At 44.4% G+C, this 22594-nt stretch overlaps 1 protein-coding gene across 11 annotated transcripts in view; it reads left to right on the plus strand.

The window, feature by feature from the left end:
• Positions 1 to 22594, plus strand: part of SRGAP2 (SLIT-ROBO Rho GTPase activating protein 2) — a 230546-nt gene that overhangs the window by 138720 nt on the left and 69232 nt on the right. For all 11 annotated transcript variants that reach the window (XM_032318979.1, XM_032318982.1, XM_032318980.1 and 8 more), the window contains 3 exons: positions 13522 to 13584; positions 20738 to 20953; positions 21531 to 21659. In XM_032318979.1, the coding sequence (XP_032174870.1) occupies positions 13522 to 13584; positions 20738 to 20953; positions 21531 to 21659 (408 nt within the window). The remainder of the gene's footprint in view (positions 1 to 13521; positions 13585 to 20737; positions 20954 to 21530; positions 21660 to 22594) is intronic.

Below are 22594 nucleotides of genomic sequence, written 5' to 3' on the forward strand. Positions count from 1 at the left end.
GCCACTTATTGGAAAGAGAATTGGAAGTCAATGATTACTTCTTTCTGTTTTTATGCTACTGTCACAGAGTAAAGGCCAGTGTGGTGTTAAGGAATTTAGGATAGCTGGTGAGCCTGACATTGTCACATATGTCCCAGGAACTAGACGGCCAGACCTTCCTTGGAGCCCCACATGGCCCATTACAGGTGCTCATTTTTAGAACTTCATGTGAAGTTCCTCCATTCTGCGGACTCTGGGTCACCAGAGAATGCCCAAGGTGTGAACCTGGATTCTGAATCACTATGGCAAATTTTATAGGTTCCCTTCATGTGAGGTAGAGTGAGCCCCCTCCTGCCCTTGGGTGGACTGTGGTTTTTGAAAAGCCCCTAAGGAAGTAATGAGGAACCATATTTAAAACCTCAGATTTGCTTCTCTTTTGTTTTACCAGAATATTTTGGTCACCATGTCCTGGGAAATGGATAATTTTAAAACATAAATGTGGTAAGCCTTCATGTTCCCCAGTATCTGTGCATTCTTTCATACAGAACATATTTCGGTACTTGTTCCGAATCCAGTATTGCACTGGACCTGGTGAGGGCTACATGCAAACATAACATAATCTCTGTTTTCAGAGTTTAGACTTTGGGTTGTACTTCTAGAAATAGCAGTTTATGTAATTCAGACCAACCTTATGCTTCTTTGGAGCTGTTTTTCCCCAGGAGGCATCTACTATTCTAGAGAAGACCACTGAGGGCCAAGAAGCTGAGCAGAGCTTTCATTGCCTTGTAGGGCTAACAGGACAGAAACTGGAATACAAGGCCAAGGAAGGGGGACCCCTGGTAAACTTCTCAGGCTTTAGGATCCCACAGGTCTATAGCTTAGAAGTGAGGGGGAACCAGAAATAAGACTTCAGCCGTCTTATAGGACTGAAGCCTAGCTTCAAATTATCTTAATCTCTAATTGGATTAAGGTGATCTAGGACAGTAGTCACTAGAGGCAGATGTAAATCTTCTCTAGTGGAAGGTCCTATCCTCCTAGGTCTAACAGTTCCCACTCATCATTTTGTATGTCTAGTGCTGCTAAGGAAAACAATATACCCACAGGAGATCCATGTAATGGTTTTCAGACAAACCTTAAATTAACTATGTTTAATACATTCATGATATCAAATAATAGTAAGAAACTGGAAATTATAAAAAAGAATCAACTTAAAATGGAACAAAGATGTAACTCTAAGAGCTTAAACTCTTAGAGGAAAGCAGGCATAAATCTTTGACCTTGGATTAGGTAACATTTCTTAGATCTGACACCAAACACAAGCAGTAAAAGAAAAAAATACATAAATTGAACTTCATCAACATTATAAACTTGTGTGCATCAAAAGACACTGTCAAAGAGATTAAAAAGACGACCTATAGACTCAGAGAAATATATCTGATAAGGATCTAGAATTCAGAATATATAAGGAACCCTTAGAGCTCAACAACAAGAGGACAAACAACCCAATTTTGCAAAAGGTGAAAGGCTTACGTAGACATTTCTACGAAGAAGGTATCCAAATGGCCAATAAACAGAAGAAGATGCTCAGCAATGGTAGTCATTACGGAAGAGCAAATCAAAACCACAGTGAAATACCACTTCGTACCCACTGGGATGGCTGTCATGAAAGAAAATAAGAAAAGGAGGAGTTAGAGATGTTGGAACCTTCATATGTTGCTGGTGGGATTGTTAACTGGTGCAGATGCTGTGAAAAACAATTGGGCAGTTCTTCAAAAATGTCACCAAAAACTTATGCAAAAACATAGGAGTGACCCTATGACCCAGCAGTTCTGTTTCCCTACATCTATACCCAAGGAAATTGAAGACAGGCTCACTGAAGAACTTGTACATAAATGTTTATAGTGGCATTATTCATAATCACCCCCAAACGAAAACAATCCAAATATTCATCAGCTGATTAGTGGCTAAAAATAATGTGGCATATCCATGCACTGGAATATTTCTCACCCACAAAAAAGAAATAAGTACTGATACCAGCATGGAGGGACCTTGGAAACAATATGCCAGTTGAAAGAAGTCAGCCACATATTGTATGATTCCATTTGATAGGAAATATGGTCAAACCCAGAGAGACATTAGATTAGTGGTTATCAGGAGCTGAGGGGAAGAGGTGGTGGTGCTGGGAGTGAATACTAACAGGTATGAGTTTTCTGTTTGGGGTGATGGAATGTTCTGGAATTAGAGGGAAGTGATTATTGCACAACCTTGTGAATATCCTAAAAACCACTGAATCGTACACTGTATTTATTTATTTTCTTACTTAGATTTTATTTATTTATTTGACAAATGAAGATCACAAGTAGGCAGAGAAGCAGGCAGAGAGAGAGGAGGAAGCAGGCTCCCCGCTAAGCAGAGAGCCCGATGTAGGGCTCGATCCCAGGGATTGACTCTGGGATCATGACCTGAGCTGAAGGCAGAGGCCCTAGCCCACTGAGCCACCCTCGCACCCCTACTTTTTTATTTTTTAATTGTGCACTTTTATTTTATTGTTTGGTATGTGAATTTTATCTCTATTTAAAAAAGGAAGACTCCAGCAGAAATTTTAGTACTAAAAATGCACAGTAACTAAAATAGAGAGCTCAGTGTGTAAATTGAACGGATTAGATGAAGAGTAGAGAATTAGACAAAGAATAAAGAATTAATGAACAGAAAGGTAGGTCAGAATAAATAGATCTACTGAAGCTTAGAGAGATAAAAGGATGGGAAATACAAAAGAGAGCATAGAAGAATTATGGATATGGCAAATGGGCCTAACATGCATACACGTAAAGTTCCAGAAGAAGGGAGCAGAGAGAATGGGTAGAAACAATATTTGAAGAGGAAATGGTGGTGAATTGTCCAAACTAGAGAAAGATCTCAAGTTGTAGGTTGAAGAAGCATTATGAACCCCATGTAGGGTAAACAAAGAAAATTACCTGTGGGCACATGATATTAAAATTATCTCTCTCTGACAGAGAGAATCTAAAATTTTAAGACAGCTAGAGATAGTGAGGGAAAAAAGGCATATTACCTTCAAAGGAACAATAGGTTGACAGCTGAGTTCTCAGTAGAAATAGTGGAAAACAGGAGACAGTGGAATGAAAAGCTGAAAGAAATATCTTTAAAAAATGAAGGTGAACTAGGCATTTTTAGGCAAGAAAAAGGAGGAGACTTTATCACCAGCAGCCCTGCACTCAAAGGAAACTGAGTGGTATTCTTTATGCAGAAAGAAAATGACCCCAGATAGAAGCCTTGAGATGCCGGAAAAGAAACAGTGTCCACCTAAACGAATAGTGACTGTTTAAAAAAAAAATTTCATATGAGGTGTTAAGCACATATAAAATGAATGAAAATGGCAGCAATAGAGCCTATCTTTAGGTGGGGGTGGGGAAATAGGTTTAACAGTGTTGTGGAAAAAGCGGTAAGTATATTAATTTATTATTAGCCTTCGGCAAGTCAGGCATATACATTGTAATTTAGTTAGGGTTACCAGTAGAGAAATAGGATCTCTACCAATCTAAGAGAGGAGGAAACTCAGTTAATAAGAAATGGCCCCCCAGAAGATAAGGATGATTCTGGTAAAGGCAAAAGTGTTAGGACATGGGACACAGTGGTGGCTTCCAGGGCTTAAGGGTGGAAGAGTATGGAGGGGGGCAGCATGAGAGAATTTTTTTGGTAGATGATGGAACTGTCCTGTGTCTTAACTGTGGTGGATTTCACCAAACACACAGAATATGCCAGAAGAGTGACTCTCTATTTTTTAAAAATGGAAGAGAAAAAGAAAATAATAAATAAGAGGAAAGGAGGCTCTAGGGACAGTTAGAACAAATGGAATATAGCCGTTTGGTGGATTTGAATGTATCATCAATTAATTATAAGGATAAATCAACTCCTGTAAAATTAAAAGGTAGATTGTCAAACAGATTTTAAGGAAAACCAAAGTGTATGTTGCTTACAAGAGAAGACACATGACTTAAGTATAAGCATGTAGAAGGATTTAAAGCAGAATGATGGGAAAAGAAAGCTCGATAAGATCAGACCAACTAGATTTTAATTAAAAAATTATTATTAGAGATAAAGGGAGACATTTTATAATAATTGGAGATTTAAAGTTACCAGGAAGTAGTATATACTTAATAACGTAACCGTAAAATACATTAAGTCAAAAACAGACTATTAAAAGAAGGAACAGACAAACATCAACCCCAATGGGAGATTTAATAATACACATGTCTTGATGAGTGATTAAACAATTAGACCAAAAACAATTCAGTAAAGATGTCGAGAGTTGAAAACCAGTTAAACTGCCTAAATGGCATATATGGGCATGGTGCCTAACTGTAGGCAGACACACATTCTTTTCAAGCGTACCTGGAGCTTTTGTAAAGCCTGAATCAAATAGAAACATTGAAGCACTTGGTGAAAAATCAGAGCTGGAGATTGGAAATTGCCGATTTCCAAACTCTGGACATTTTCCTTCTTAGAGTTCAATGATTTTTCATCGGTACTGAGGTACTGGCAAGAGGGAAGGTGCCCTCTTCCAAGGATACAGGTTTTTTTTGTGTGTCTGAGTACCAGGCCGGATGGGAGTGGCAGTGGGGACGCAGTGCTGATGAAGACAAAAAGATCGCACACCCCCTCCTCCGTATCAGAACAGAGTTGTCCCAACCCAGGTCTCCACCCCAGCTCCAGGGAAGTGCGTTCTAGTTCTCTGCCAACAACGAGCTCTACTTGTCTCCTAGGGTTGGCCTTAGGTGACTCATGGGTCCAGCTCGGGCACCTGGAATGCCAAGAAAATGGTCTCTCCACTCTTGGACCTCCAGGAGCCTTTTCTCCTCGCTCGATGGTGGGATCTGAGGCAACTCCAGAAGCACTAAAACTACACAGATCCTTCAATGAATTGGCTTGGCTGCTGGGTTCCTCTTTCTCAAAGTATTTAATCAGCGATTTTCCCAGTGCCCCAGGCATTTCCTGTACGGGCGCTGCTGACTTTTACTTCCTACCAGGCCGCCCTCCTCTCTGTGTTCACGCTGCCAGCTTTCAGATGAGCTCTATTAACTCCTCTTCTCCCTGCCTTTCCCCAGCCATCTGGGAGCCACGCAGGCCTTCTTCCCATCCCCCAGCTCCTGGAATTCCTTATTGTGGGAGGACATATGTTTGCAAGCACCTTATCATTCTGCCTTTCCTCCCTCCCTCCTCCTTGCCCAGTTCCAAGCCATTGATTGTTTTTTCTCCAGCGTTCATTTTACAGTTGCTGAGAGATTTGTACTCTCATGTTGCCTGTTTGCCTTTGTGTCTTTTGTCCCCTGTGTCCTGGTCTCTCCAGGGCACTACAGTTACCTAGATACCATTTCTATGCCTTTAGTGTCCTGCCTTGGAGATCTTCAGTATGACCTCAAGAAATGCTTTGGCACTGGAGATCAGAGCCTGAAGACATTATTACACTCCTGCTAACATCTTTATCCAGAAGAGTTAAAGGTGGAAATGTGCCAAGAAAAGGATCACAGTGGTGATTTAAGAAATGAAGCCTCAGACTTGGTAGTCTCTTCCCTTTTAAGGGATGTTGCTTTCAGCTTATTTTCTTAGTATGAGAAGGGGACCTTCTCAGAGACGGAAACAACCATAGAGGAACATTCAGGTTGTTATAAGTCTGTGCCATCCGAGGTCCTAGGAGAGCAGGGGGCCTTCAGCTTCTTCCTGGCCCCCAGCCCCATCCCTGGCCCTGCCCCAGTCCAGTGGGATTCAGTCTTGTCTGAATTATGTGTTTCCATGGCAGGAGGTTCGGTTCCTTGTAACAGAGCAGATCAAGCATCTGAGGAAGGTAGGAGCTGAATCCGCAGAGTTCACTGTCATGCCAGAGAATGGATATTCTCCCAGGGCCACTAGTATTACTGCGGTTATTAAGTCTGGCGAGTCATACGTTTCGGAACTTTTGGGTGGAAAAGCCTTAAGGAAATGGCTTTCAGAAACAAGTGCCCTAGAGGAGAAAGCCCCTGGATTTCATTAAACCAGAACTTGGTAATGGGCAGTCTTTGATTTTTCTGACCTAGGCAGTAGGGAGCTCCTACCTTTGGACATTTAATTATGATACCCATTGAACGAAGTCCCAGTTGTGCAGTTGAGAAGGATTTTTTTTCTGTTTAATCTTCCTGAAGGGATAGAACGTAATTCTATCCTCCTTATTTTCCTTCTACATTACCTCCCTCCGCTCCCAGTTTCCTCCTTTCTGCTAAACACCTACTCCCCCCTCCTTGGGAAAAGTGCATATTTCTTAAGGAGTCATTGTTACTCTGGTTCTTACTGAAACTGAGGAGGAGAATGGATTGTGCAGCAGGGGGCATAGGGAAAAGCAAAGATTCTTCTTCCCCGTGGGTTGATAGAGCCCTTCCATCAGAGGGAGTTAGCTACAGTCCTGCCTGGTGATTGGCTTCTGGGACCTTCCCAGTTCCACCTAACACAGCTGTTATTGTATTGTGAGGGCCCAGAAGGAGGAGCACAGTGTGGTGGAGAGAGCGCTCAGGTGGGTGTTAGAGAGGGCTGGATTCTAATATCGTAATACCAAACCGTTACTGAACATACTCGGTGCCACATTTTGTTTCAAGGACTTTACATGGAGTATTATCTCCTTACTAACCCTATTTTGCAGATGTGGACACTAAGATATGGAGCAGTTAAGTAATTTACCCGAGGTCCTGTGATCAGGTAGTGGAAGCAGGATTCAAACCCTGCTCTATCCCGAGCCTGGATGTCTCTTCGCCCACCTCCAGGACTGCAGTCGTCCCAGGCAGGGTGCTGAAGAGCTGCATGACCCTGGAAAAGTCATTTCACCTTTTGTGGCTCATCTGTGAACTGTGACCTGAGGGAGTTTATGTGGGCAACTTCTGATGCAGTTTCCACTTTGAATAATTTGTACGCAGAAAAGGCAACTATGTTATTTTATTCTCGTGGTTAGGTGAAAGCACAGTGTTTTAAGTCTAAACTAAAATTTGATCTAATTGATTCAACAACTGATTACTTCCCAGTTCCTGTGCACAAAGCCGTGGGCTGGGCACTGTGGGAGACAGAAGGGGGCTTTTAAAGTTATACTCTGGGGTGCCTGGGTGGCTCAGTCAGTTAAGTGTCTGCGTTCAGCTCAGGTCATGATGTCAGAGTCCAGGGATCCAGCCCTACATAGGGCTCCCTGCTCCATGGGGAGTCTGCTTCTCCCTCTGCCCTTCTTCCTACTCATTCTCTCTCTCTCTCTCTCTCAAATAATAAATAAAATTAGAAAAAATAAAAGTTATAATCTGTTCTGTTGTTTAGGCTAAGAAATTCAGATAATTAAATAAGGATCTCATTGAGAAACCTGTTGCGTTAGAAGGTGAATTCCGAGACAGGTATTTTGGGTCTCAGACTGTAACCGGTTTTGGACATTTTCTTTTAAGTTATGACTCCTGTCACCAGGAGTGCTTAACTACACGCATTCACTTCTGAGTGAAGGAGCTACTGGTGAGATTAGTTTTTACAGTGCTGACAAGCTCAAGAGGTTCTTTAAAAGTGAAACATGCCTGCTTGGGGAGTCGCTGATACTGAAGCAATGTCATTATAACCTGAAATTTCTATCCTCATTTAGAAAGGCAAATTCAAAGAAAAAGGATATGTTGTAGAATACTTAGATTTTTTTGAAGTCGGATTTCTGTTTCTGGGCATGCTGGGTTCCCCATCTAACTTGCTCTGGGGTTAGGTTAAAGTGCAGAATCCTCATAGCTGAAATAGAAAAAAAAAAAAAAAAAAGATGGACCTCAAATAGAAAACTAGCTTGAGACTGTTCCCTTTCTAGTAAGGCCTTTGAGCCCAAAAGAATTGTGTTCTGATAGGCTTGGACATCAGGGTAATGTCGATCTTTCTCGGTGGCTTGTAAATGTTAAACTCTTCCGTGTTCTGCTATATTCCCAGTCAGACCACAAGTGCTTGACACATAATAGGCATTCCGTAAATATTTGCCAACAGACTCCTTGCTCACTCCTTGAAACCCAGCATTTCCCCCTTGCCAAGATCTAGGAGTTCAACCTGCTTCCAGACATCGGATTCCCCACCTTGAACGCAAGTCATTTAGCATCTTAGTTGGTGGGCTCTAGTCCCTAGCCCGCTATTTTCTTTATTAATTCCACAAGTTCAGCATACCCAGTCTTTTTAAACCTGTGCATAAAGATTCATTAATGGGTTATAAAATGAACTTAGTGAGTTATGACTAATATTAAAAAAAAAAGAAGAGAAGAGAAAAGAATAGGAAATAGCAGAATGCAGTGTGCCTAATAAGTACTTTCATTTAGACACACCATAATATATTGGATTGCAGTTCGAAAAATGTGTGATTCTGAAATCCCAGTCTCCCCTGTCTTTAGAAGGTAAAAGCACTTTAGGTGTCACTCTCACGGCAGCTCCCAGCCCACTTCTGTGTAAGTCTTGCAATTCAGTATATTTGTATTTTACCACTGGCCTGGGCTCCCCAGAGTATGAGGTCGCAACTGGAGCACAGCCTTGCTAGAACCATCACGTGGTACCCTAATGCGTGCACACCGACTAGAGACAGTCCCTCTGCATATACGTGAGCTGCGTAGCCGAGGGGACATGGAGAAGTGGTGTCTGAGCTCTGACCTCCAGGATCACCACCCGCAACTTCTGATGGGCCGAGGTGGGCTGGGGAAGGGCCAGACACGGAGTCTGCCATCCTGGAGCACCAGCCCTGCCGCCAAACACCCACTCCTTTTCCTCCTGTCCTCCCCACCAAAAAGCATTGTAGGCAGAGCGCCAGCTCATGAAACGGGGTCTCTTTGAAGTGCTGAATGAGTGTCCCTGCAGCTGTCACTCTACATCTGGTGGTGCTTCTCCTGCCAGAGCTTCATAGAGGCTTTGCATCCCTTTACTCAGAAAGCTCTACGTGTAAATTCAATTTTATTTTATTTTATTATTATTTTTAAATTTTAATTTATTTATTTGAGAGAGAGAGAAGTAGGGACAGTGAACCCAAGCAGGGGGAGAGGCAGGCAGAGGGAGAGAGAAGCAGACTCCCCACCAAGCAGGATGTCCGATGTGGGGCTTGGTCCCAGGACCCCAGGACCACGACCTGAGCCGAAGGCAGATGCCCAACCGACTGAGCCACCCAGGCACCCCGCAAATTCAGTTTTCTTTTCTTTCTTTTTTTTTTTTTTTTAAAGATTTTATTTATTTATCAGACAGAGAGAGGGGGAGAGAGCAAGCACAGGCAGACAGAATGGCAGGCAGAGGCAGAGGGAGAAGCAGGCTCCCTGCCGAGCAAGGAGCCCGATGTGGGACTCGATCCCAGGACGCTGGGATCATGACCTGAGCCGAAGGCAGCTGCTTAACCAACTGAGCCATCCAGGCGTCCCGCAAATTCAGTTTTCAACTGGATTTTTAACAGTTGGTCTCAGGAGTGTCTTTGGGGCTGGGGGGTGCTGGCGCTGGTGGAGGGAGACACATGCCCTTGAAAATTGGATTCTTTTTTGGAAAACTGCTGGCACGGGCTCATCGGCAGGGAACTAAATGAACCACTGTTTCTACCTGCTGACAAGCTAAGCCTTGGGACGGCGCTGAGATTAGCTCTCATCACATGGCCAATGCGTGCCTTCCTCTCTTCTTCCTTTCATACAGCCCGGGTAATTTTGTGCCTGTCAAATAATACAGCTTTGTAGTATAAATGCGTGTAAACAACAGCCCACCCACCCCACTAGTGCTGAGCAAAAGCACTAGAGGATAAATTAAAAGGTGGTCTTCCTGATGATGGCTGGTTTTAAAACCCTTTCGTAATCTGTGTTCTTTGGGAAATGCCGATAGATGAACACATGAACCCATCTGAGCTCTGGAGATGGAGCCATCCAGAGAACAGGGGCAACCCAGTACCGGGCGGCCTAGAGCACGTGGCCTCTTGCACTTCAGCGGCTCTGGTCTTCCTCTGTGGGAGGAGGCTTTGGCAGGTTACGGTCTGGGGGAAACAAGGCTGTGCATTTTCATTTCTGTCGTCCAGTGCTGCTATCTGTTGGAAGAGGAGGATTCCCTGCCCATTTGGTAAACGCACAGCTGGCAGGAGCTGTAGCAACCTCCGTAGGAGCAGGCCCGCCCCAGTGGCCTGGTGGAGTGCCCCCCCCAATCTCCCCCACCTTTCCCCACCTCCCCCCTACCTCCCTATCCCCCCCCAAACACACTCTGACCACAGGGTTGTGGGGAGCTTCAAAATAAAAGATCCCCGCCTGTCCCAGAGACCCGGCATTGTTCACTGTGCCACATTTCTATTCTAAATTTAGGCATCTTTTTTTTTTTCCAGGCAAAGATTACTATGCAAACATTTAAGAGAAAAAAAACTTTGCCCAAAGTAATTTTTTCCCTCGACTTCTATTTGGTTTCCTGCAATGTTTAGATGACTCATTCTCTTCCAAGAAATTTTAAAGAAAAGAGATGCAGGCTGTGTGATAGCGTACAAAGACTGCTCTGTAAATTCTTATGCCTCCCTGCCTAGAAAACCCATTGCATTTTTTTTTTTTTTTAAAAAGCAGGGAACGGAAAGGCCCTGCAGACTTCATTGTCATGTACTCGGCCTCTTCAGGTTTTGTTGTTCCCGGGATTAAATGTCCCTTTTGTGTTTGGGTGGGGTCCCCTTGTAGCTTCCCAGCTCTGACAGCCCTTCCTGGCTTGCTGCTGGGGCCACTCTTGCCCCCAGAGGCGCATAGTTAAGGTTTCTGAAACAGAGAACCGTGGCCTTTTAGCATCCGTGAGTGGAGAGGGAGGCACTGGCCATTTCCTGCCTCTCCTGGTGGCAGCATTGTTCCTGTTTGCTGGGGGCTTGGTGGGGCCACTGTAGCTGGGAGAGCTTCTCGTGTGTTCCCCGGCCCAGCCCTCAGCCACAGGGAGCCGTAAGTCAGAATCGCTTCAGCAGCCTGTTCAAATAAACAGGGATAATAGTTGAGTCGGTCCTTTTCCAGCTAATCGGTACACGAAAGGAAACATCTGCCTGGGCTTAATTGCTTTTTTATTGGTTATGCTTTTTCTCCTTCTCCTTTCCCCTTCCCCCCCCTCCTGTGGCTAAGTTATTTAAGTCCTGGGTAAGCAACAGGGTAGAGGAATGGAAGCCTTCTTCCAGCACCTCCACCATTAAACACGAGGAGGTGGTAAGGGAGGGAGGGAGGCTGGCAGGGGAGTTGGGACCTGGAGGGAGGGTCGGGTGTTTGGAGGGCAGGACACTTGGAAGTGATACTCGTGGTCACTTCCTGGCCTCCGTTGCTGACTCTGGGGCTGGATGGTGAGTCATTTTGCCTCACTTCACCTCCTTGGATCTCTCTGCTTCGGTGGACCTCAGCTCTCCCCCCATGATGGGAAGGAGAAGCCGGTATGTGAGAGTCTAGATGAAAGGCATTTCCTCTTGTGGCTCTTCCAGTGGTTGAGGCTATTGAATGAGAGACATTTAGAATGATAAATTTAAGACGGGCAAGCTACCCTGAAGCCTTCCATTTTGTAGAGCATCTCAGTCCCCGAGGAGAACTTGCTCATTATCTTCTGCTTTGGGAAGTGAAGCCGACCAGCCGTACGCAGAAGTGGGTGGAGGGTGCATCTAATACGGACTCAAGAGGCCAGGCAAAATATCATGAAGGATCCTGGAATGGCAGAGGTTGGGAGGGGCCTTGGAGTACGCTAGCCTTTCATTTTACGGAAAAGAAAACAGAGGCCCAGAGAGAGGAATCGATCGCATTGTTCAAAGTTATCTTCTTGATGGTGGAGGAGCCAAGAATAGGAAACTCGTGTGATGGCTTCTTCAAGGCTCTTCCCGCCGACTTCCACCCCACCAGGTGTAAAGAGTCTGTCTCCACACAACAAAGGTCACACAGATGTTGTGTTCCATAATTAATTCCTTAACAGAAAAAGGCAAAGCATTCAAGAGACACGAGAATGCTGAAAGAACATGTAAAAAAGAGAAAGTTCAAACTCACTACAGTCAAAGGACCGCAGGTCATGAGAAGGTACCTGCTGAATCATCAAGAAAAAAGGCTTCTGGTAGTGTTTTTCATTGGTACAGTTTTTCTCAAGGGCAGTGTAATGGCATGAATGAATAGTCTTTGACTCAGCAATGTGACTTCTGGGACAAAATGATGAAAGGTGTGTGCATAGGTGATGCAACAAATAATTTAATGGAGCATGTTTTATCATAAAAATTTGTAAGCAAAATGGATATCCAAGAATAGGAGCTGCGGCAATATCATCTTCCATAATGTTCTAGAAGAAGAATATGGGGGGAACTGTTCACAAACTTTTGTTTGGGTAAGTTGCAGAGTGTATAATGCAACCCCGATTTCATGAAAATCTTATGGAAGAAACTAGAAAAATAGATAAAGTCTCAAGTGGTGATTTCTTAGTGGTAGGAATTAAAAGTTGCTTTTCCTTTTTGCCCATCTTCTTGAGTTTTGGCTTTTTTGTTTTGTTTTTCTTTTTCCAGTCTTCTTATTAATTACAATAAACATATATTCCTTTTAGAATCAGAGAAAATAGTTTTAAAGTCATACGTCTTGAATAAAGCAAGATTGCAAATGATTATGCTTCGGACATGCAAGACCTCTTTCTTTCTTCCCCTGGGAGTGGAGCCACACCAGGGGTAGTATCTACCTGCTGTTAGAAGGGCATTGATGGTATCTGATGGGTAGGAAAGAACTAGAAGGAACTGGCAGAAGATAAAAGAGGGCTTCCCCTCTTGATGACCCAGTGATGCCAATTAGTTTTATCCCCTGCTCTCTTGGGCTCGGCATAGAACGCTCAGTACAGAAGGCATGGCTCTTTCCTCCTTCGTGCTTCTTCATCCTTCTTTATTTCTACTATTTTGTCTATGTCATTAGATGCCCGAGAACCACTACTACTTAGTACAGACAGGTTGGAGACCCCTTCACATGTATTATCCGAATCGGGTACCATGAGCTGATCTCCAAAGCAGTTATTACTGGGGTACCACTGCGCTGGGAGTTTGGGGCAGAAATAAATCAAGTAAGACCTATACTTCCTTCCTCCTTGGACATACCTATTTGGTGAGGTGCTTCGGAGCCCTTGGATGTTTATGTCCTTCTTTCTGTGGCGTCCTATTTCACATCTTTCTTCCACAATTCTCAAGAAGGCTCAAGTTCAAGTGTCCCAGAAGACTTACTCTGCCTAACAACAGTTGCTAGGTCAGATGTGGCTTTCAAGCCGGCTCTTCGGGGACCCACTGAAAAATCAAATCCTACACCCATTTGCCCTCCACACGACTGCCTTAACTAGGCTATAGAAGGGGCGCACTTCATTTTATTAAAACTCTTTGCGTAATCTGACCATAATTGAGTCTGATCGGAGTGGTTATCTGATTTGCTGGATTAAATAATGGGCCTTAATTGAGTCTGTGTTAGTTGTAGAGCCCATAATGCTGTTCTTGCTTTGTCGCCCCCTCCTCCCCCTTCTGGTTCCCAATTAACCTCTGTTCCTCTTTCCTTGCAGAGTAAAGAAGTCGGCCAGCAGCTCCAAGATGATCTGATGAAGGTCCTGAATGAGCTCTACTCGGTAAGTCAGATGGTGCCTGGCTCTTTAACAAGCAGGGAAAGCAGCATTTGGCAGCCTGCAGCTGAGTTCCCATCAGCGGCAGCACGGAGCTGAGCTTGAGGACGCTGCGTGGTCCCCACTGGGGGTGACTCCACCCATTTCTTTTCCTCACACTCTTATTTTCAAATCTGAACAAGCTCAAGCCCAAAAATCTCAAAATGAGCTCCCTAATCAGCTACACAAACTAACCGTGACCTTGTGGGGGCATAACCGCCGGAGACCGGCCAAGGCCTTCATCGGCACAACTGACCCCCGGTAGCAGCAAGCTGGGGACCCCAAAGCTAATGGCGAGGAACACAGCCTGCATTGAGCCATTAGTATGTGCCGGCCGGGAAGGACTTCATGTTCAGGGTTGTGCATCAGTTCCTGGCTCCATCTACGCATTTGCCACGAAAGCGGGTGCCCTAGAGGGCAGTCCAGGGTCCAAAATGCCCCTCATCGCAGGGGCTGATTCAGGCAGAGACTGGGCATCGACTCCCTGGGTTTTTAAAAGGCCTTTCAGGGCCCCCGTCTTCAGCGGGTCTGTGCCCAGCCTTTGTGTCATTGTCTAGGTTTGTACCATTCTGTCCTGGAGGTGAAATTGATTTCCTATGTTTACCGTGTTTATTCACTGTGTTTCCTCCCTTTCTTCCTTCCTCTCTCTCTCTTTCTTCCTTTCTTTCTTCACAGGAAGACAGGCAGTGGTGACATTCATCACAGCCATTTGGGATCAGAGAATTCCATGTTCTTGATCCAAAAGCCTAGGTGTGGCTCTTTTGTCATAGCAACTGTTAAGCAAGAAAATAGGGTAGAGTAGTCATCAGACTGGCCTCCAGTGACGCTCAGCTTGTTTGGACTTCTGCTCTGTGACTCTTCTGCTCCGAAGCCAAGCAGATAGACGGGACTCTTTAGTTCGACTCCCAAGTTCTCATTTCTTTCAAGTGCAGTTAAGGCTTTTTTATAAAAATAGAAGCCTGTTGATGTGAATCATTTACAGACTAGATGCATTTTCCTGAGCCCTGTTGTCTTTTTAATGTTTTACGTCTGCATTTTATTTTTAGAGCATCTTCTAGGCACCAAGAAGAGCTATTACTCCCTTTTCCTGGCAAAGAATTCACCAAGATAGAATATGACACATGAAGTCATTATATGAATCCTTTTATTTTCTCGTAAGCATCATGGGCCTCTGCTGTTTGCTCTTTCTGGGGAGGAGTAGGATGGATAGCCAGCAAACCCCAAACCAGCTCAAAACCAGGTTGCCACTTCTGCAGTGGGACTAGAGGGAACAACGAAAGAACAGTGCCCAGGGATCTGTTAGCTCTGCCTTGTGTCCGAGATCTCCCAATACGCTATGATTTTTTAAAAAGAAATAAGTGAAAGGGTATAGTTCGTGCAGGAATGAAGAAGAAAACTATGGAACTTGTTGCTCTGGTTTGAAGAGGCTAAACTGGCCAGTTGGACTGCAGTCTTCACACAGTCCAACATCAGCCAGTGCTTCCGTGCTGACGCAGAGCGCGGAATCTTCCCGCTGGCATACAGACTGAGAATTGGGTGGGCATGGAGTTTCCTGCCAGGAGGTGAATGGGTATACACTATTTTTATTTCTACTTCATTTTATTGTCATGTAGTTGACACCCAGTGTTACGATGGTTTCAGGCGTACAACACAGTAATTCAACAAGCGCTCACGAGTGCGCCTACCATTCGCTCCATACAATGCTATTATGACACCACTGTGTTCCCTGTGCTGTATCTTTTATCCCTGGATACACACTCGTTTAATTTGTCCAAGGCCAAAATACAAATTTGACTCAGGTCTCCACATACTTCGTGTCTCTCCAGTCACACTTCCTAAAATATCCGACAGTAGTTAAGGGTCAAGTGAGTTTGCAGATCCTGTAGGCCATTAGAAAGTTCAGAGGACAGAATTGAGTTGTTTCTTCTGTAGGGTGAGATGAGTGTAGGACTGGCTTCAGGAAGGCACCATGGCATTAGGGTCCCTGACTGTCCCAATTTGCCTAGAACTGAAGGGTTTTGGGGACATGAGACTTTGAGTGCTACACCTAGGAGAGCCCTTTGGTAAGCAAGGACAGTTGGTCACTCGACATTTGACAGTGCTTTCAATAAGGAAGAACTTGGCAGTCATATAATAGTGGCTTTGGGAAGCTACTTGCTGAATGTTCTCCTTCTCTCTCTTCAGAGGAGTTAAGAAGAGAACAAGGGAGACCTTTTTATAGAGAGCTCTCACCTTATTTGCTTTTTGGGAAGGCAAGAGGGCCTTTTGCTTCAGTGACCCCCATGAGCAGTGGAAGTTATTCGTGGGCCATGGGATAAAGGAAACCAAGGATATAAGGAACCCACCATGTTCAGTGCTCTCCTTGGCTTGTATCTCCCCTAATGCTCAAAATATTTCTTTTTGGGAGACTGATTACCCAAGGGTTGATAATTTAAGTACTTTTGAATCTTGTTGATCCAAGGGGCAGAGTCTCGGTGTTCCCAAATAAGGATGCCTTTGGGCAGGAGGCCCAGACTCATACCATAAGTGGCCAGCTGCCCCTCTGTACCTTCCTCTTTTCTGCCTGAAGGACCTTTGAATTTCCTGACTTGGCATTCTGTGCCAGGGGCTGCTTCCCACAGCTGCCATTCATAGAGCAGCCCTAGTGAGCTTTCTCCTCCATGTGTGTCTCCCCCCATATTGAGCTGGCTAGTTGGGAGGCTATGGTCATAAGCGGTTTTCATTTTCCAACTGGTGACCCAGGGATGCCTCTGAGGTTGGAGCATACTGCTTCCTGAAGAACTCTGGAATTCTCTGCCTCAGTTGTACTCACAGTTTGTATCTGAAAAAGTCCAGCAAGTACCCAAAGGAAGGAGGGTCTGTAGGGGCACAGAAGCCACATGGATTGGCTAAGTAAGAAGAGTCAAATAAGCCCTAGAATTGAGAAAGGAAGGAGAGGTGTTGTAATGCTGGGGTGTGGTTGCCCTAGAAGTTTCATGCTTCTATACTCCCCTTGAATATATGGCTGCTTGATCTGGTGCAGTAGCTGTCTGCTGGCCCAGCTGCCGCAGACTGGTACTGGGCACCTGCTCCCAGGAGACAGTGTCAGTGAATAGACAACCAGCTCTGCTTGCCTGTTTGTCCCCAGTACTAGGCACTAGAGATACAGACACAAATAAGAGATGTCCCTGAACTCAAGGCATTTAGTTTCAAGAGAAGAGACAGAAAAGTAAAGCAGCAAGTAAAGTATGAGGTGATGATATTTACATGAAGTCAGGCTTCTTAGAGAGAGATTTGAATTGAATCTTAATTGCCAAGAGGTCTTTTATTATTCCCCAAATGTTCCTTTTTGGTTGTATTCTGTTCTTGTTTCATGATGTCTTTTTGTTTTTCATTGACCTCTCTGGGGATATTATTGATTGCTTTTGAAGTTTTCTTCTTTCTGTATACTTTCTGTTCTCTCTTAATTGCTTGTTTTGGTCTTGGCCTTTCATAGTAGATATTTTCCTTAAATTTTTGGTACTCCTTAGCTGCCTTTTCTTATTCTAAAGTGAGGCATTGAAAAGCCGGTTGAAAGATTTGTGCTATCTGTGGTCTTTAGTGTAGGGTGATCTGACTGGTGTTTCCTTGGGGAAGCCCTGATAGTCACTAGTTCTAGGTCTTTTATCTTGGACAGTCAGATTCCCCAGACAAGGCTCTTTTGACTTCCTGCCTGTGTCTGGGGCCTGAGTTGTGTAAGAGGCCAGGGCCATCACAATGTTCAGTGTAGAATTTTCTGTTGATCTTCCTATTTTAAGTTCAGTACCCCTATTCTCAGCTTAGCCTGGTGTTCCCAATGTATAGGCCCTCTATAAGAGAAGGTGCCTCTAGTCTTCCCTGGAGGGGGAGAGGATGGGGTCTGGTAGTCCAGCAATTCTAGGCTTTCGGTAATTTCTCTTGTTTTAACTCCCATCTTCATCCCACTGCCACCAGTTCCTCTTAGGGCTTCAGTGATGTAAGTCAGCTTGCTTCTTGGCTCTGCCTTCATTTGGTTTAGGGTTTGGTGGATCATTCACTACTTGCCTCCCCGCTTTTTATGTGCTGTTTTCATTCTTTTTATTTTCCTCAGTTTATATCTAAGAAATAATAAAAACTCTTTTCTGTTATTTTAGTGTGGCTTGGGGAGAGATCAGGGCTAATGGCATAAATTAAGAATTTGTTTTTTGAAGTAAAGTGAATTCTCTTTGTATAACTGAGAATTTAGACTTCTGAGTTTTCCCCCTAGTTTATATTTGCCTCTCTCTCTCTCTATATATATATATATAAATATATATATATGTATGTATATAAATATATACACACACACATATATATATGTATATATGTCTATTTCTCCAAGTTTTGTCTTGACTTCCCTATTTTTCCCAATTGTTTTGGTATCACTTATTTAAGCTTTGACCCCTGGGTACCTCAGTTTTTCCTTGAGTTGAAGGATACTAGCTATACTTCTTCCATATTTCCATAGAGGACAGATTTGGTGTCATTAAGTCAAAGTCTTTCAGGCAACCACATTGATTGTAAAATTGTCAACTGTGGACATGACACATTTCCCAACTGTGGAGAAGAGAAGAAAACACAAAAGAGGAAGTGATGCTTACCTTTTGGAACTCATAGTTTCCTGGACTAGGTGGTGTTTTACTCTTTCACAGAGAGTTCTTTAGTGGAAAGGAGCAATATAAATCACTAAGTTTCATTACTTCATTGTTGTCTTCTTGGCATTATTCCTTTGAGTCCTTTTTTGACTTATATTCATTCATAGTGTTTCTTGTATCATTGTGAAATGAAAATTCACTTTTTTAAAAATCATTTTTTCAACTATTCATTCAAGCTTTTGAATCATATTCAGGTGAAAAGAAAGAAAAAGTAGTCTACCCTTCTTCAGCCTGGATAATACGTGCCTCTTCCTCACTTTCTAGTCACTCTGGAATCTAGGGGACGGTTTGAATTACTTAGAAAAGTTTTTAATGATACCAGTTACTAAATATCATTTCACCAGTATAGAAGAGTGGAGAGTTGATCTTATACTTACGGCAAATGATGTCAGGTTGAAAATAAGGTGAAGAGTAGATTTTAAAAGTTCTGTAGCCAAAATGAGACATTTAAACTGTAATGAACTTTGATTTTGTCGATGGCCTGATATTCTTTATTCTTTCCACCACTTCTTGCTGACCCATAAGGTCAATCCAGGATTTCTCAACCTCAGCACCATGGATGTTTTGGGCAGACAGTTTTGTGGTGGGTTGTCCCGTACCCTGGGTGGTTAGCAGCCTCCCTGGACTCTGTCCAGCAGATGCCAGTAGTAAACTCCCAAGTTGTGACAATCAAAAATGTCTCCAGGGGGCGCCTGGGTGGCTCAGTGGGTTAAAGTCTCTGCCTTCGGCTCAGGTCATGATCTCAGGGTCCTGAGACTGAGCCCCGCATCAGGCTCTCTGCTCAGCGGGGAGCCTGCTTCCACCGCCTCTCGCTCTGCCTGCCTCTCTGCCTACTTGTGATCTCTCTGTGTTAAATAAATAAAAATCTTTATTTAAAAAAAAAGTCTCCAGATTAGCCCCCCACTTAGGACCACTTCTCTAACACAAAGCCCTAATAAAACCAGCTCTTCTTTTCAACCCGGTCTTGATTAAACTAACCTTTCCTCCTAGCTAACCCAGCTCTGGTCCTGTTAAGAGGAAGATACTGGTGCCTAGTGGCTCAGAATGTGGACTTTGTGGTCTGACAGACCTGAGTTTGAATCCTGATTTTGCCATGTATGAGTGGTGTGACATTGTGTGGGATAGTTTAATCTCTTTGTGTCTCAGTTTCCCCATAGTTAAAAGTGGAGATAATCACATGTCTTTAATGGAGGAGTTGTGAGGGTTCAGTGAGACAGCTCACATAAAGCCTCTGACACGCAGCACGTACTAGGTAAGCAGTGGATATCATTGTCAGTATTACACCCTTACTCCCCGTTGTTCGGTCTGCACCCTGGGCTCCCACACTCTTTCTCCCTGTCAAAGAAATGAAAATGTCAGCACTCTCGAACTTGAGCTCGCTTGGTTGTAATCAGCATTTTTAATTCCCAGATAGAAGCCAGAGGCTCCCTGTGTAGAAACAGAGAGCTCCAGCAGGGATGAGCAGGCATCTTGTGGCTGGATGTACCTTTGGGAGGAAGCATGCACGAGTTCTAGCCTTCCCTGCCTCCTCTGTAAGAAAAGAGATTGGACCCCCAGACAGTGGCTTTGGTGGGAAATGTGAAAATTATTCTTTTCTCCTTTAATACTACTTCCTTCTTATGGCAGCTCTAGCTTTACCCGATGTGGGTTTTATTTCTTCTTGGGCTCTCACCTGAATTGCTGTGTGGGTTAACAGTCTTCATAGGTTGTTTTCTAGATCCCGGGGTCACTGTAAGGATGAAATGAGAAAATGTGTGTGTAGCACTTGGCACAAAGCCAAGCATATACTACATGCTCAAGAAACAAGAACTACCATTGTTCTTGCCCTTGCTGTCCTAATTAGCTCCCGTGAGGGAGGGTGCTTGACCCACATGAAGTGGGCCAGACGGATCCTTAGAATGCTAGGCCACTAGAAGGAGCTTTGGGAGCCTTTCTTCTTCCCCGTTTTGTATCTGAAAGGTCCCGAAAGTATTGACTGCTCCGTCTGTGTCTGTGCTGGACACTGGAGACTCCATCCCTCTCTGTGCTTTTTCCTCTCAGGGTTCCTGATCTGCCCCGGAAGGGCTTTGCTCTTGGGATCCAAGTGGTGGTGACGTACATATCCTGTGTACTTGACCTTGTGAGCTGGCTAAGCGATGGAAATCACTTAACTGATATAAGAGTCATGATTACAGGTGTTGATAAATAGAAGTAAATAACACATGATGGAAGATGTAAAGTCCTTTTAATAAGAAGACATTGGCTCCGTTCAAATGCTGCTTTCCTGTGCTTTGGGGTGGTCTTTAATATGCAGTGTTGGCTGAGCGGAACACTTAAGAACCTTTCCCTTAAGAGGGTGAGGATGTTGCTTCCTTCCTATGGCACAGGTCAGCTGAATCTGGTAGTCTGTAAAGCGGAGAATTGACCCTATTGGCTTGACCTCTGGGGGTGGGGGCGGGGGTGTCTTGCAGGTCATGAAGACCTATCACATGTACAATGCCGACAGCATCAGTGCTCAGAGCAAGCTAAAGGAGGCAGAGAAGCAGGAGGAGAAGCAATTTGGAAAATCGGTAAAGCAGGAAGACCGGCAGACCCCACGCTCCCCCGACTCCTCGTCCAATGTCCGCATTGAAGAGAAGCACGTCCGGAGGAGCTCGGTGAAGAAGATTGAGAAGATGAAGGAGAAGGTATGTATGCGTCCGCAACTGTAGGGGCTGGGGAGGAACACTGTGGAAGTCAGGACCAAGAGTTTTCCAGTAGGTGCTAGGAAGAGCGGAACAAAGAAACTCATTCCTTTAGTGCCTGATGGCCAAAAGTGAGTCCTTGCTATCTGCCCTGGAAGACATTGTAGGTACCAGAAGAACTTGGGTGTAGGGGCTCCAAGCTTTTGCCTGTAGCACATTCATAAGGATCAGAAGAAAGGCTTGGGAGAGGGACCACAAGACCTAGGGCTGGGCTTCAGCTGTGCCGTACTCAGGGGCAGATGTAGGGACCCCTTCTTCCAGCTGGTGGTAAAGGATGGAGAACAGTGTTTGCCGACAGAACCAAAGTGGGACATGCATCTAAAGTAGGGAGCCTCATTAACCTTTCCTGGATTGATCTACATTATGCCCTCATTAAACAGAATTAGAACCCAATTTAAGGCAGACGCGCACAGGGAGTAGCCGCACTATTGTGGTTCTCAAATGTACTGTACTTTCATCTTTTAGAGCACAATCTCCCCTTTTAAAAAAAAGTAGAATTGAACTTTTGTTCTGTTTTCAGCGCCAAGCCAAGTACACAGAGAATAAGTTGAAGGCCATTAAAGCCCGGAATGAGTACTTACTGGCTCTGGAAGCAACCAATGCATCTGTCTTCAAATACTACATCCACGACCTGTCTGACCTTATTGATGTAAGTGCTTCAAGCTGGGGGCTCAGGGGCGCCTTTTTCCTGGGTTTGGAGAACTGGTCAGGTGTTGCCCAGTTCTGTTGCTCGGCCTCTTGGAGCATTTTGAGAAGAATTATGACAACAGTAGCTGTGGTCCATTAGGGGCTTGCCATGTACCAGGCAAGAAGAGGTGAAGCCCTTTTTACTTTATCTTATTCAGTTCTTACTACAATTCTGGGAGAGGGCACTCTTTTCTTCGTTTTTACAGTTTAAAATTCAGAGTTTAGATGAGTTTACCCACAGTCAGCTAATAAGTGACAGAGGCAAGATTTGTCCCTAGGTCTGATGACGAACTCAATGCTCGTAGCTGCAGTGCACTTCTGTCTCTCAGAAACCGTTCCCTTAGGTCACTGCTTGCACACAGATGTGAATGGTTAGAGTTACAGAGGTAGAAAAGATCATGCCTTTCATTTAGCTGGTACTTGACGTCTCTTAGTATTACTTCATTTGACTATCCTGTCACCCTCTGGATCAGTGCTACTGTCTCCAATTTGAAGATTAGGAATCTATGGCTCAAGAAGGTTACCTGCCCGCAGTTACACTGCTCTCGAAGGTCCTGGTCAATAAGGTAGCTAGATGCCCTTGACCTATGGCCCGTGCTTTCTGATTTGTGACGCAAAGATGATGAGAGAAGCCGGTAAATAGGCACATGTGTTTTGCACGCATTAGGCACAAGGGATATGCTTTTTGTCTTTTGCCTTATGGGTCAACCTTGGCCTTGCTTCTCCTGCTGCTTTTCTTCAAACTTTACATTGAGTCTTACAGACGCCCACCTTGCCCTGTTCCTGAGCCAGCCCTGACTATAGCTGCAGGAATACACCTTTCCTTCTAGTCTTCAAGTGGGGGGCCGGGAGCCAGCTGACTCAGGTGTACCCGGGCTGGTCTCCTCTCTGAAGCCT

This window comes from Mustela erminea, chromosome 17 (assembly GCF_009829155.1).
Source record: "Mustela erminea isolate mMusErm1 chromosome 17, mMusErm1.Pri, whole genome shotgun sequence".
Lineage (NCBI taxonomy): Eukaryota > Metazoa > Chordata > Mammalia > Carnivora > Mustelidae > Mustela > Mustela erminea.